The 13,999-nt window shown below is 48.4% G+C and overlaps 1 protein-coding gene and 1 pseudogene across 1 annotated transcript; one reads left to right on the top strand and one right to left on the bottom strand.

The window, feature by feature from the left end:
* Positions 1-3,581: 3,581 nt before the first annotated feature.
* On the bottom strand, positions 3,582-4,845 carry LOC147645050 (uncharacterized; annotated as a pseudogene).
* Positions 4,846-9,457: 4,612 nt separating this feature from the next.
* LOC147645049 (uncharacterized) lies at positions 9,458-10,015 on the top strand. The gene has a single exon (XM_086830906.1). The coding sequence runs from the start codon at positions 9,458-9,460 to the stop codon at positions 10,013-10,015; it is 558 nt and encodes a 185-aa protein (XP_086687032.1).
* Positions 10,016-13,999: the final 3,984 nt, after the last annotated feature.

Below are 13,999 nucleotides of genomic sequence, written 5' to 3'. Positions count from 1 at the left end.
AACCTATGAGGTGGAGGATCTTACGAACATCCTGAATAACGTTTTTCAATAGACGTGTAGGATTTCATTCTTGAGAAAGCAGGATTCACCGTGGTTGGCGATCTCAGAAGAAGAGCGCAAGAGTCTTTCAACACAAGCTTAGGAACAAGACAAAGGGAACTATACAAAGAAGCGCAAAGAAATCAGACAGAAGGGGCATATCAGAAAAGTATTACTGTCCATTAGGCCTTACCTCCTTCGACCCGAAGACATTAGATAGACTCGTGGATGTTCACATCCGGGAGCACGCATACCGTAAAGCCAAGTTGACAGAAACAGCACTACATGATGTAGATCATGTCGAGATGGCACTGCAATACAAGCAATATAGACATTAAAAGCAGATTCAACAACGCCGACTCAATCCTCAATCATCAGAGAGTGGATCGGGGTTAAGTAACGAAGAGGACGATCCCAGCAGAACTAAGGCACATCTCAGGGCGGGGTTTACTGGTTCCTACTTTGGCTTATAAATATGAAAAACATATTGGAAGAGCTTGGAACAAGGGAAGATTGCAGCAGGGGCAGAGTAACCGTGAAAGATGAGGTCTCTTGTACACCGATGGTTCTAAATGAGCTGTGCCGTGGGTACTGGGATCTACGCTGAGCACTGGGGGATTGAAGAGGCCTTTAATCTCTTAGACTGAGATACGGTCAATACAGCCAAGCTTTCAATACGGCGTAGAATTAGCGGATAGCCAAGCGTCTGTCAAATCCTGAAACGAAAATAGACAAACTAGCCCAAGTATGCTCTGCAGGGCTACCCTTCAGTACCATTCCTTTAGCATACAGGTCTGAATTAGATATTTTTGTGTTTAATTTTCTACTCTTAAAGAAAAGCATTTCATATTGCTGTCACACGTCAACTGCAAATGCAAAGGTAATAGGGAGAATCAAAGCCGAAAACAGCCGACCGAAAATTCTGGCGCGTAACCACACAAGGCAGATTTTTATTTGCCTAAAGCAAATTCTTAATACGTGTCAATATATTATACGATAAAATAAGTAAACATCGATTAAATAAAATGTTTAATGTTTAAAACGGTATTCTGATTTCGATTCGATACACTTTTAGTTTTTGACACACATTTTTTCCGCTTTCCACCATTTCCAGCTCTGTCTAATTTGCTAGTCGGTCGCATGCCGATGCTCCGAATACGTCCGAAAACATCAACAAATATTTTGTATTTTTTATTTATTTATAAAAAATAAATAGCAAAGACTGCAATTCTTAAATTATACCTTTACCTCTGCACAACAAAAGGGCACATCGGCCCCGACTCACATCAGGTGGGCAGAGGCAAGGATAGGTGATTTACCAAATTTAAACTCGAAGGATAATTCAACATTAAAAAAATAAAAAAATTATTATTATACATGAAACAAAGAACACGGAAAGGATCATGCTCGTCAATGTTCGTATTACAGACGTTAAGGGCTATTGGACGAAAATGACGAGAAGGCCTAATTTGACCTTTAATAAGCTTAAAGATAAAAATAACGCCGTGGCAGGTTCGACGATCCTTTAGGGTGGGGAGGCTTAAAAGTTGTAGCCTGTCGGCATAGTATGGAAGACGACCAGTTTAATAAACGTAGAGCAAAGAAAAGGAATTGTTTCTGAACAGATTCAATAACGTCTTGATACTTTTCATATTGAGGTGACCACACACAGAAACAATATTCTAGAATAGGGCGAACGAGTGAGATATAAAGAAGTTTTGATGTATAAGGGTCATCGAATTCCTTTGACCATCGCTTAACAAAGGCAAAACCCCCTTGAGCTTTACTAATAATTAAACCAAACCAATATGATCAATAAAATTAAGGGTATGGTTAAACAGGACTCCGCGATCTGTACCGTTCAAGATCGCACGCACCTATAGAGTAATTGGCGAGGAGGCAATTCTTCCGGTGAAATGACATAAATTTGCATTTGGAAAAATTTTGCGAATAAGATCGCTATATCAGGCTTGTTAGACACGGAGTCAGTATTGAGATGAAGACAAGAAGGGAAAAGTTGGGAACTTCGTTTTGAATGATCAAACGCGTAAAGTTGCTTAGGATTAGCCTGGAACTAATTTCTACACCGATTTAGGTAGTTTCCGTAGCATTAAGAATTGTGGGCTAAGAATTTTGTGCGAACTGTCAAATATATAGAAAGGTCCACCTTTGACCGAGACCTGGTGAATTTCTTGTAAAGTTTAGACTTCATGTTTTTAAGGTAAGAAAGTCGACGAGAAAACCATAGGGGCTTGTGAGATTCATCACGTGAAGGAAAGGATGGGGCATAAATATCAAGGGCAGAGCATAAAATATAATATAGTTGTCGATTCAACTTCTGGATTAGGAAGTAAAGGAAACGACGCTTCAAGAATTATCTCCAGTAAGGGGACAGGAGATGGGGTCAATTCTTGAGACAAGGGCGTTGGCGAACTCGGACGCAAAGAAAAGGTCCAAGATTTTATCACCACAGTTCTTGACGTAGTTTAATTGACCCACAGAAAGGTCAATAAGACCTCGGACTAAGTCATGAGTTTCAGTAAGAAGAAGAGTTGAGTGAATTCCCTGGACTAAGAACAGGTGCTGAAGATAAATATTAGCGTCAGACCGTGGGATGTAAGAGCATGATACATAGAGAAAACAGTCGTGAACTTGAACACGAACCGCAACAAACTCCAAAGTATTATCTGAGAAGGTTATGGCAACCAGTTCAGAAATTAGGTCAGATTTCGCAGCAATAAGAACGCCGCCGCCAGTACGCATTTGACGCAAATAAATCGCAATCAGAAACAGAGGAGTTAAGCCACGTTTCATTGAAAGAAATAAGTTTGGCTTCGAAGGAGGCACTATTAGCGTGCAGCTTGCTAAGTTTCCCCAACAGACTACGAGCATTCTGATAGTGCAAAGAAAACGAGTTGATTAGTTTTTTGGAGGCCTGGTTGAGGGAGTCAGAGGCTCTCCAGCCCGAGGGTTGCTCATGTAAAGAAATTCATAAATAATAGCATGTTTGGGCCATACGGAAGCATCAAGAACCTTAGTATATAACGCGTCAGAATGCGCAATTTTAAATAAATTTCTCCATTTCGTTTTCTCGTTTCTCGTTTCTGCTTAAAATTGAATTTTGAGACGGAGAATTCACGGATGCATCAGGATTAAGGCGATAGACAATGTGTAGGGGGCGTCCTGCCGCAAGATCCTGGGAAATGTAGCCCAGTGAAAATTCCCACGTCGCAAGCGAAGTCGAAGAGTAAAGGCGGGGCGTCGTGGGCAATTCAACTCGTCAGCTTTATTTCGCTGCATACATTAGACTAAGAACTATCTTAAACTAAACCGAGCTCCCAGCCGCTTTGCTCTGCCAAAAGAAGCGCGGGAGATCGCCGACGGTCGGCAACATAGACCCGAGAGTCGGAGCGCGAGAGCAAGGGAGGCGCGCGCGGCAGAGCTCGGAAAGCTCCGCGAGCAGAGGCGGCACAGTGGGCCTCATCGAAACATCCTGCCCCCCCCCCCTTGCAATCGTTCGGGTTGCAACAAAGTCGTTGCGGCTATGGCTGGTGGCAGGCTCCGAAGACGACCCATCCAAACACGGTGCTTTGGGCCACTGGCAGTACGTCCTGGATCTTCACGAACCCTGGCTGCATCACTCACGGATACATGTCCGCGCCCAGGACCACAGAGGTCGTAGACGGTAAGTAGAAGCGCTCGTCCGCCAACGTGATGTCCCGGAAGTGGGTCCGCACCGATTCGCTCTCTTTCCGGACTGGAGTGCGAATGCGAACGTGAGGCTCGATCTTGAACACCACCTCCAGCCGGATATGGTTATCGACCCTCGAACCAATGGTGGCCGTAGGCAAGCGGAAACTCGCCGCCAACGACGCGTCGATGCAGCTTGTAGGCGTGCACGGATCTATAAGCGCGGCCGTGTCGAAGATCCGGGTCCCGGTGTCAATCCGCACCAAGGCGGTCGGGAGCACGTTGACGCAGTGCCGCTGCAGAAGCGACGAGAGCGTCGGGGCCGTGGCCCCGCTCCGCGAGGACCCCTGGGCAATGGCGGATGACTGCCTTTGCGCGACGGAAGAGGACGGGAGCGCGGTGGACGAACTCCGTGGAGCGGCGGACGGAGGCCAGGTCGCAGTGGGAGAGCGCCGAGACGTGGCGAGGGCGTTTCGCGACCGACGCGCCTCCAGACGCGGTTGGTGCGGAGTCATCGGTTGCTCGCTCAGGTGAAACAGCGTGTGGTGCTCCTGGCCGCACGTTTTGCACCGGTCCCCCCGCTGACACGCTCCGTCCGAATGCTCGTCGGCCAGACACCTCGGTCAGTACCGATTGGCGAGTACTGCCCGTAGCCGCTTCTCGGCATTCAGGCGCAGAAAGCGGCGACACTTCCGCAACTGGTGGATTCCCCTGCAGACTCGGCACCGGTAGGACACAGTACCTCGAGTACGTTTGCGCTCCAATGCGCTCCAATGCGATGGCGTTGCGTGGACGTGGGGGCATCGTGCTGAGTAGACTGCCGGACTATGACGATAAAGAAGAAAGGAATCAGTACTGGGTGTGGACAACGAACAAGAACTACGGATTAAAGCTACGAGACAACACATGACGTCGGTTATTGGTGATTGACTATTGTGGGCCGGAGGACGCATCCGTCGGCAGGAGAACCACCTTTGCCAAAGGGCGTTTGATGAGTCCCCGCGCAGTACGAATGTCGACCACACGAACATGACCATCGGAACCCGGAAACACCGCGTCGATTCTCCCTAACCGCCATTCGTTGGACGGAAGGTTGTCTTCCTTGACCACCACCATATCTCCTACACGGAGGTCTCTTAAAGGGGCGCCCCACTTGTTTCGCTTATGGAGTTCCTTGAGATACTCCTCCTTCCACCGCCGCCGGTGTTGCCACCGATTAATAATGGATGTGGTATCCCCCTTTATCTCGGGTTCAACCACAGTGAGGAGGGGCCCCTCAACCAGAAAGTGACCCGAAGTAAGAGGCAAGAGGTCGGCGGGGTCTTCGGACATGGGCGCAATCGGGCGCGAATTTAGGCACGCTTCTATTTTAGCCAAGAGGGTGGACAGCTCTTCAAAGGTGTATTTCCTTGTTACCGTCGACTTGTAAAACAGGGTCTTAAAGCTTTTGACGCCTGCTTCCCACAGGCCTCCAATGTGGGGGGCTCCCGGGGGAATGAAATGCCATATAAGCTGTTGATGGCTATAGGCACTCGTCACAGCCCCCTTTAAGCCTTGGAGAAAATCACGGGAGAGTAGCGTCGCAGCCCCTACAAAGGTCTTCCCGTTGTCCGACTGCACTTGACGGGTGCATCCTCTTCGGACACGAACTGAGCGAAAGCGGCGAGGAATTTCTCCGTCGTAAGGTCCGAGGTAGGCTCTAAATGGATGGCCTTAGTTGAGAAGCACACGAACACCAAAACACATCCCTTTGTAATGAAACAGGCCCGGCCCGTGTAGTTCTTAATGTGGAAGGGGCTGGCGTAGTCCATACCGGTGTAGGTGAAGGGACACGAGAACGACTTCCGTTCTTTAGGCAATTCTCCCATGAGTTGCGTCTGCACCTTCTTCTGGTGAATGACACACTCTTTACACGAATGGATGACGAACTTCACCAGATTCCTTACCCTCGGAATCCAGAATTTGGAGCGGATCAAACGGATCATTAGCTGATTACCGCCGTGCAGCGTTATGCGATGCGTAAAGTAGACAAGTAGTCGAGACAAACGGCAATTGTACGGGAGGATTAGCGGATGCCGCTCGTCATATTGGGGAAGATCGGAGGCCGTGACCCGGCCGCAGCCTCTTATGAGCCCCTGTGCGTCAATAAACGTGTTGGCTGAATTCATAATTTTTGAAGTCTAGTGTAGTTAGTTTAGGGCGAAGGCGAGAGCGCAATAAAGGTCTCTCGCGCTCTTCGCGAATTCGCCTCGCCTTCGCCAACCTTAGCATAAGCTAGGCTAAGCAATGAAATATAGTTATTCGCATTTTTTGATTTCGAAGCGACGCATCAATTTTTTCGTTCGTGCCAAGTCTTGCCACCACATCTCGGTTTTCGTTAATTTAAATTTTTAATAAACTAATTAAAAAATTCATGGCCCCCGGGTGGACAAGACGAAAATTGGCAACATAATTAAATAATAAATAATAGTGACAGTGACACAGTATACATATATGTATATATATGTATATACATATATATACATACATATATATACAAAATATAAAAATACATAAGTGCAGTTGAACAAGCCAGTGATTAGTGCTTGTAGAAATTGTTGCCCGCGACGCGCTGTGTAAAATTTAAATAATTTAAATAAATTAACCGTGTCGGTCGCGAAAAAACTCTGCTGCGCCAACTACGAGGGAGCAAGAAGTACAGGAAAGTGGCAGCTGGAATATATTTATATATATATATCACCAATCAGAGGTATTTGTGCAAAAAATTGAAAGCTGGAGTAAAATAAATTTATTGTTTATTGTCTTGTGCTAAAATATTGCACCATCGCTTTCAATTCTTGGCACATACGTATTTATAGAAGAGCAACATTGCATGTATTTATTCAATTATATATATTGTCTAAAATTAACATATACATACATAAAATTGAACCGCACTTGGACGCAACATTTATTTATGTTATTTATTGTATTATATTGCAATCACTGTCGCCCCCTTCCCCTCCTCTCTCGTTAGAACTCGCTTTCCGTCTAAGATCGACGACCCTGACCATGCCGTCCTCCCCTGCGTGCGTCGCGACGATCCGTCCTAGTAGCCACTGTTGAGGCGGCAGGTTGTTCTCTGCCACGATGACTAGCTGTCCCTCCTTGATGTTTTCCTGCTCGTGGTGCCACTTTCCTCGGATTTGGAGGCCCAGGACATACTCCCGGGACCATCGCCGCCAAAACATTTGCTTGGCTGACGAGACAAGCCGCCATCGCCGCAAGCAGCTGAGACCCGCCTGGTCCGGGGTCCGCAGTGCTGGTGCTGCGACGAGGGGCCCGCGTGTCAGCAGCTGTCCTGGAGTGAGTGCCTCTCCGTCGCTTGGGTCCTGGCTGAGAGCTCCGAGGGGCCGCGAGTTCATCATGGCCTCGATTCCAACGAGGACTGTCCCCAGCTCTTCTGCGTTGAGGAGTGCGCCGCCCACCGCTCGTAGGAGTAGGTGCTTGGCAGTTTTCACACCTGCCTCCATAGTCCGCCCATGTGCGGAGCCCGAGGGGGTGTGAACGCAAATTCGCATCCGCTTTTTGATGCGAATTCGGGAATCGCGTACGCCTACCGTCAAGCAAATCACATAATCGAAGCTCATTTTCGTGTTCCTCCTCCAACAGCAAGCCTCAGCAAACTTGTAGCTATTGCAATGCAGAAGATCATTCACTACAGAATTGCTGCCCGTTTGGGCGTCTCTCTGTAATGCAAAGGTTCGAGTTTGTTAAGACAGCCTCCTTATACATAAATTGTCTGTGAAAAGGCCATACTGTGTCAAAATGCAAAGGAAAAAAGTGTAGAGCTTGTGACCGCTCACATCACATTCTGCTCTACAGATACACAGTGCCTGATAAAAGTTTAGCGTTGCCACCCCTTCAAGAGAATATTTCTCCTCCCTTTAACCAAGAGCAGCCTTCCACGTCACATGTTATGCATGCTACGTCATTGGACAGGCATTGGATCTTGGCTACGTCAATCGTAAGCATGCGCACCAAAAGCGGCGAATACGTTTTAGCCCGAGCACTTCTGGACAGAAAGATCCTATTGCAGGAACTGTGGCTTAAGAAGTTAGACTGGGATGAGTCAATTCCGCTGAATTTAGAAACTGCATGGAATATGCTAAAACACACCTTGTCTCAATTGGATAAGATAGCTATTCCTCGGTTTGTGCATACTGATCCGATGTCACCGGTGCAATTACATGCCTTTGCCGACGCATCCATGAGAGCCTATGGAGCTTGCGTCTACATTCGTAGCAAATCTGCTGAAGGTTACAAAATATCGTTGTTGACTTCAAAGTCGAAAGTAGCGCCGCTCAAGACAAAAACGCTCCCAAGGCTTGAGTTATGTGCCGCTCACCTTCTCGCAGATCTCTGCCAGAGAATCAAACCGCTAATAAATGTCCCTATCGAGCGAATCGTTTACTGGTCGGATTCGGAAGTCACTCGCCATTGGATCCGATCTCATCCATCGTCGTTGTCGACATTCGTTTCGAACAGGGCTGTGGAGATTCAAGAATGGTCAGGACAGGCTACATGGCGGCATGTTCCAACGAAGCAGAACCCAGCAGATATAGTGTCTAGAGGTTGTGACGTCGACGAAATTGGACAGTCGATCTGGTTCACGGGGCCTCAATTTCTGAAGGACGAGGAGGAGAACTGGCCCAAAAATGTTCATTTCGAACCGGATGAGGAAGTCTTGCGGCAGGAATCAAGAAAGACTGTGGTCGGACTGACCGCTGCGGTGCAAACTTCCGATTTGCTAGACGTCATCGAGGGATTCTCGTCACACCTGAAACTGCTGAGAGTGTTCGCTTATATGTTCCGCTTTATAAGAAAATGTAAAGACAAGAGTATAGTTTTCGAAAAAACTCTGTCACCGACTGAATATACTGAAGCATTTAATAAGATCGTCGAAATAATTCAGAATCACGAGTATCAAGTAGAAATAGTAAAAATTCGTAAAGGTTCCAAGGTCGGCCCAAGTCTTCAGCGATTGAACCCATTCATCCATGAAGACACCGGCACTTGGTGCAATTTTTCGTTGTTGCGAGTTGGGGGGCGACTAGCAAACGCTCCTATATCCTACGATGCCAAGTTTCCCTTGCTGTTGACGAAACGCTCCCAATTTGTGCAGAGCTACTTCCGGCATCTGCACCACACAAATTTTCATGTCGGTCCTCGAGCACTTGTGAGCATCCTACGACAGCGTATTTGGACCATAAACGCTCAGGAACTCTGCAGTCAGACAGTTCGATCGTGTGTGCGCTGTTTTAAATACAAGCCCCGACTGATGACTCAAATTATGGGAAATCTTCCCGCAGAAAGACTCCGTGCTCTCCGCCCATTTGCAATATGTGGCGTTGATTTTTTTGGCCATGTTTATAAGACATTGAAAATACGAGGAAGGCCCCCATATAAGTCCTACATTGCCTTATTTGTTTGTTTTGCGTCCAAGGTGGTTCATTTAGAAATTGTTTCAGACCTAAGTACTGACTCTTTTTTATTGGCTTTTCAAAGGTTTATTGGTCGCCGAGGATGTCCCCAGACCGTGCATTGCGACAACGCGACGAACTTCGTTGGAGCGAGTCGCCACTTCCAGGCTCTTCGCGAGAGGCTCGAGGAGCAGGCGTACGCGATTCCCGAATTCGCATCAAAAAGCGGATGCGAATTTGCGTTCACACCCCCTCGGGCTCCGCACATGGGCGGACTATGGGAGGCAGGTGTGAAAACTGCCAAGCACCTACTCCTACGAGCGGTGGGCGGCGCACTCCTCAACGCAGAAGAGCTGGGGACAGTCCTCGTTGGAATCGAGGCCATGATGAACTCGCGGCCCCTCGGAGCTCTCAGCCAGGACCCAAGCGACGGAGAGGCACTCACTCCAGGACAGCTGCTGACACGCGGGCCCCTCGTCGCAGCACCAGCACTGCGGACCCCGGACCAGGCGGGTCTCAGCTGCTTGCGGCGATGGCGGCTTGTCTCGTCAGCCAAGCAAATGTTTTGGCGGCGATGGTCCCGGGAGTATGTCCTGGGCCTCCAAATCCGAGGAAAGTGGCACCACGAGCAGGAAAACATCAAGGAGGGACAGCTAGTCATCGTGGCAGAGAACAACCTGCCGCCTCAACAGTGGCTACTAGGACGGATCGTCGCGACGCACGCAGGGGAGGACGGCATGGTCAGGGTCGTCGATCTTAGACGGAGCGATGGAGCCATCTTCCGGAGGGCGATTCACAAGCTGGCGCCGCTTCCAGGATGTTGAAGCCGTGGAGGCGTTGAACGGGGCCGGTGTTGGCTGAATTCATAATTTTTGAAGTCTAGTGTAGTTAGTTTAGGGCGAAGGCGAGAGCGCAATAAAGCTCTCTTGCGCTCTTCGCGAATTCGCCTCGCCTCGCCAAGCTTAGCATAAGCTAGGCTAAGCTATGAAATATAGTTATTTGCATTTTTTGAACTCGAAGCGACGCATCAATTTTTTCGTTCGTGCCAAGTCTTGCCACCACATCTCGGTTTTCGTTAATTTAAATTTTTAATAAACTAATTAAAAAATTAGAATATCAATTTTTTGAGACTTGTAAAAGTAGGGGTCTGCTAATGGGAGGTTCTTTGGGATCTTCCAATCGTTGACGTTTACCGATTGATCGGGATGATAACCGGTGATCGATTTCAAGATCCAGAAATCGAACGAGAACTCACTCCCATTGATTCGTGACTTTACCACGGTGTGTATCTTTTTCTTGACTTGAGAATTGGATTCGCCAATACCAAGTAAGTTGATACACGACTCCTCTCTACGAATCTGTAAGCGGTTCGCTAATTTTTCTGTTATGAAATTCGTTTGAGACCCAGAGTCCAGAAGTGCTCGGGCTAAAACTTATTCGCCGCTTTTGGTGCGCACGCTTACGATTGACGTAGCCAAGATCACCCCTGTCCAATGACGTAGCATGCATAACATGTGACGTGGAAGGCTGCTCTTGGTTAAAGGGAGGAGAAATATTCTCTTGAAGGGGTGGCATCGCTAAACTTTTATCAGGCACTGTGTATCTGTGGAGCAGAATGTGATGTGAGCGGTCACAAGCTCTACACTTTTTTCCTTTGCATTTTGACACAGTATGGCCTTTTCGCAGACAATTGATGCATAAGGAGGCTGACTTAACAAACTCGAACCTTTGCATTATAGAGAGACGCCCAAACGGGCTGCAATTCTGTAGTGAATGATCTTCTGCATTGCAATAGCTACAAGTTTGCTGAGGCTTGCTGTTGGAGGAGGAACACGAAAATGAGCTTCGATTATGTGGTTTGCTTGACGGTAATTTTTCCAGCTTTGGTTTTGTCGATTCTTCAGCCGATTAATGCTGGTATCGGCGATTTAACATCTTCTCACAATCGGACCAAAGTGGCAATGTCTCATAATCGAGCTGTTCCTCCCATTTTTGTTCAAATTTTGAATGGGATTGGATGCCGGTAGTGGTCGATCGTGGCTTATGCAGCTAATCTCAGGGGTGAAAGCGCTGCGTTGCGCAGCCGCCACCAGCAGTCTTTCTCCTCAGCCGGAACCTTGATCTTCCGAGTGCGCTGGATGAAGCGATAGACATAAGCCAGGACCCGCAAGGCCTTGTCGAGGGTGGAGAAACGCTCCAGGATGTCTTCCGGGGGAGCCATCGCGACGTGGGCCTTGACTGCTCGTGTCTCGAGTTCAGTCACGGGGGAGTCGTTGCTTTGACTCGGCCACTCGCAACGCGGCTTCGTCAACCAGGGAGGCCCATGCCACGACAGCTGACTGTCTGCGAGGTCTTGAAGCGTTGCCCCCCCGCTGGCGAGATCCGCTGGGTTTTGCTCGGAGCGGACATGTGCCCATTTGTCCACCTCGGTTAGCTGGGTAATCTTGGTCACCCGATTGGCTACAAATGTCGTCCAGTGACACGCCGGTCTGCGCAACCAGGCGATGACGATTTTCACTGGGGACACTCGTCTCCTTGCCGTTAGCAGGCTCGTCATTATCGTGGACTCGACCTCCACGCGGACGTAGATGGCGGCGCCATACGCCTTCTGCGAAGCGTCGCAGAACCCGTGGTGCTCGATTTTTAAATGAGGGCGGAACGCGACCCATCGAGGAATGCGGACTTATTTCTCTAGGAAGTCAACCCATCGTTGAGAGAAATCTTGGGGAAGGACGTCGTCCCACCCTAAATCCTGGAGCCAAAGGTCCTGCATGAACATCTTCGCCCGGACAATAAAGGGGGCGAGCCAGCCTCCTGGGTCGAACAATTTGGCAATCTGGAAAAGGACCTGGCGCTTCGTGAATACCGACTCTGAGGTCAAATCTGGCGGAATGAAAAAAAACCGTCCGTCTGGCGGCAGAATATCAGCTCCTATTAAGACGTCGATTTGGGAGCTCTCGAAGAACTTGGGATCTGCCAGGGGGACGTCAGCATCCAACTTCTTCCAGGTTGGAATTTCGGCTTTGTTGTGGATGGATTGTTCCCACAGAGAAAGGGTTACTTTGGGAAGCTTTGAGGAAACCATATACACCAAAAGACAATCCCAAGCGTCAACTTGAATGGAGAACATCTCTAGAGCGGTCAAGCAGCTTTGGATGGTGCCTTGCAGCTCTTTCAGCGCGACTCCGGATTCTTGAGGGACAGCCTGGATGTTGAAGAGGATTTTCAACTGGCTGTTAACCAATAATCTTCGATTTTCGAAGCGGTCGGTGAGGCTTCGCCACGCCAAGACGAAACCTTCATTGGTGAGCGGGCCTTGGAAACTATGGCGTTCGCGTCGCCACTTGTTTTCCACAGTAGGTGGAACAATTTTTCGACTGGTGTGACACGAGAGTTGTTGATATAAATCGCCGGGAACAAGTCCCTGAAGGTGGGCCAGTGAAGATAGTCGCCCGCAAACACCTCGGTGTCTACCGGTGCTAAACGACAACCGGTGGAAGGGGGTGTGTGGACGCTGCTGGGAGCCAGAGTTGACTGGGCCGCGCCCCTTTCTATTATCTCCTGCAGCTGGGCCACACACCTGGAATAGACGAAGTAGCAGTAGCTATACTTAGCTTCTAACACTGTTGAAGTGTCCGCGCCGTCGTCGGACCCGAAGAGCAGTTCGGAGCAGCTCTCGTAACTCTTCTCCACCTTTTCCCACAAAGCCCGGATTTGGTCTTTATGAACCTGGCACATGTAGGGGGAGAATCGTTCAGTCTCCAGGGCGCCCGGAGTTTGGATCGTAGCCTCGAAGTGGCTAACCCGATCTGTGGTGGCAATGAAGCGCTTGAGAGCGGCATCTATCGCATTCTGAGCCATTTTTGCAGCTGACCGATTTGTTACAGGCGAGGAACCGCGAATGGTGTCGACAGACTCATCGCTTTTTGCCCTTGAGATGGCCGTAGTAGCCCTTGGCTTCAATTGGGACGCCCGCGGAGATGCGGATTGGCACCTGTCCATACGGATGGATGGGATCGGACGCGGTTTTTTGTCGTCTCCCGTGGGCATTCTCGGAATAGAATGCTGTGGATCAGCGCTTGTCGACTGTCGCACGAGAGGACGGTCACTTTAACGCGCGGTCTGGGTCGCCAAAAACGGATAAAGTGGAGAGGAAAAAATAAGTAAATGAACCTCGGCCACAAGGCTTGACGCTCGGATCGAGGAAGCCGACTGAAATGTCAACAACAGCCGCAGTCGCAGGTCGTGGGGGTGGGAGTTCGGATTTTAGTAGTATTGGGAATTGTCTCGCAACCCGAAAAAAAATAAATATTTTTTTAATTTTCAATTAGCCGCGAATGTCTATTGCTTGAAGCCGTAAAGGTGGAATTAAAAAAAACTCGATTCTTGGTAGCGGAACAGCTTGTTGTGTGATGCCGTCGGCAAAGCAGTGCGTATATGAGGGAACCAAGAATTACAGGGCAACAACAACACGGCCGTGTCGGCGACTAAATTGACGACAATAAAAAAAATATATAATATATATGTATGTATTGTAAATGTATATAGATAAAAAAATAGGATTTATAAATTTCGGATAATTTTAAATCCTTGATTCACGAAATTTATTTCTTTAAAAATTGTAGGTGGCGGATTTTGTTTCGTCGGCACTGTTCGGCTGTGGAATGTATAAAGTTCAGGTGCTTGTACACGCTCTAGGCACAAAGAGGAGACGAGAAAAAAAGACAAATAATTACTTGATATGCCCTTATGCGGGCGTGTGTATATATGTATGTAATAGCTGGGAGATCGATGCTCAGCGCAGAATA

The sequence above is a fragment of the Drosophila serrata genome, unplaced genomic scaffold, assembly GCF_035046125.1.
Source record: "Drosophila serrata isolate PLE 108 unplaced genomic scaffold, ASM3504612v1 contig_25, whole genome shotgun sequence".
In the NCBI taxonomy this organism is placed as follows: Eukaryota; Metazoa; Arthropoda; class Insecta; order Diptera; family Drosophilidae; genus Drosophila; species Drosophila serrata.
The sequence above is the reverse complement of the archived record's forward strand: the minus strand, read 5'-3'. Positions and strand labels throughout refer to the sequence as shown.

What these genes read in the sequence shown, in the direction of transcription:
- LOC147645049 (XM_086830906.1), top strand. Translation starts at nt 9,458, where the DNA reads ATGGGCGGACTATGGGAGGCAGGTGTGAAAACTGCCAAGCACCTACTC.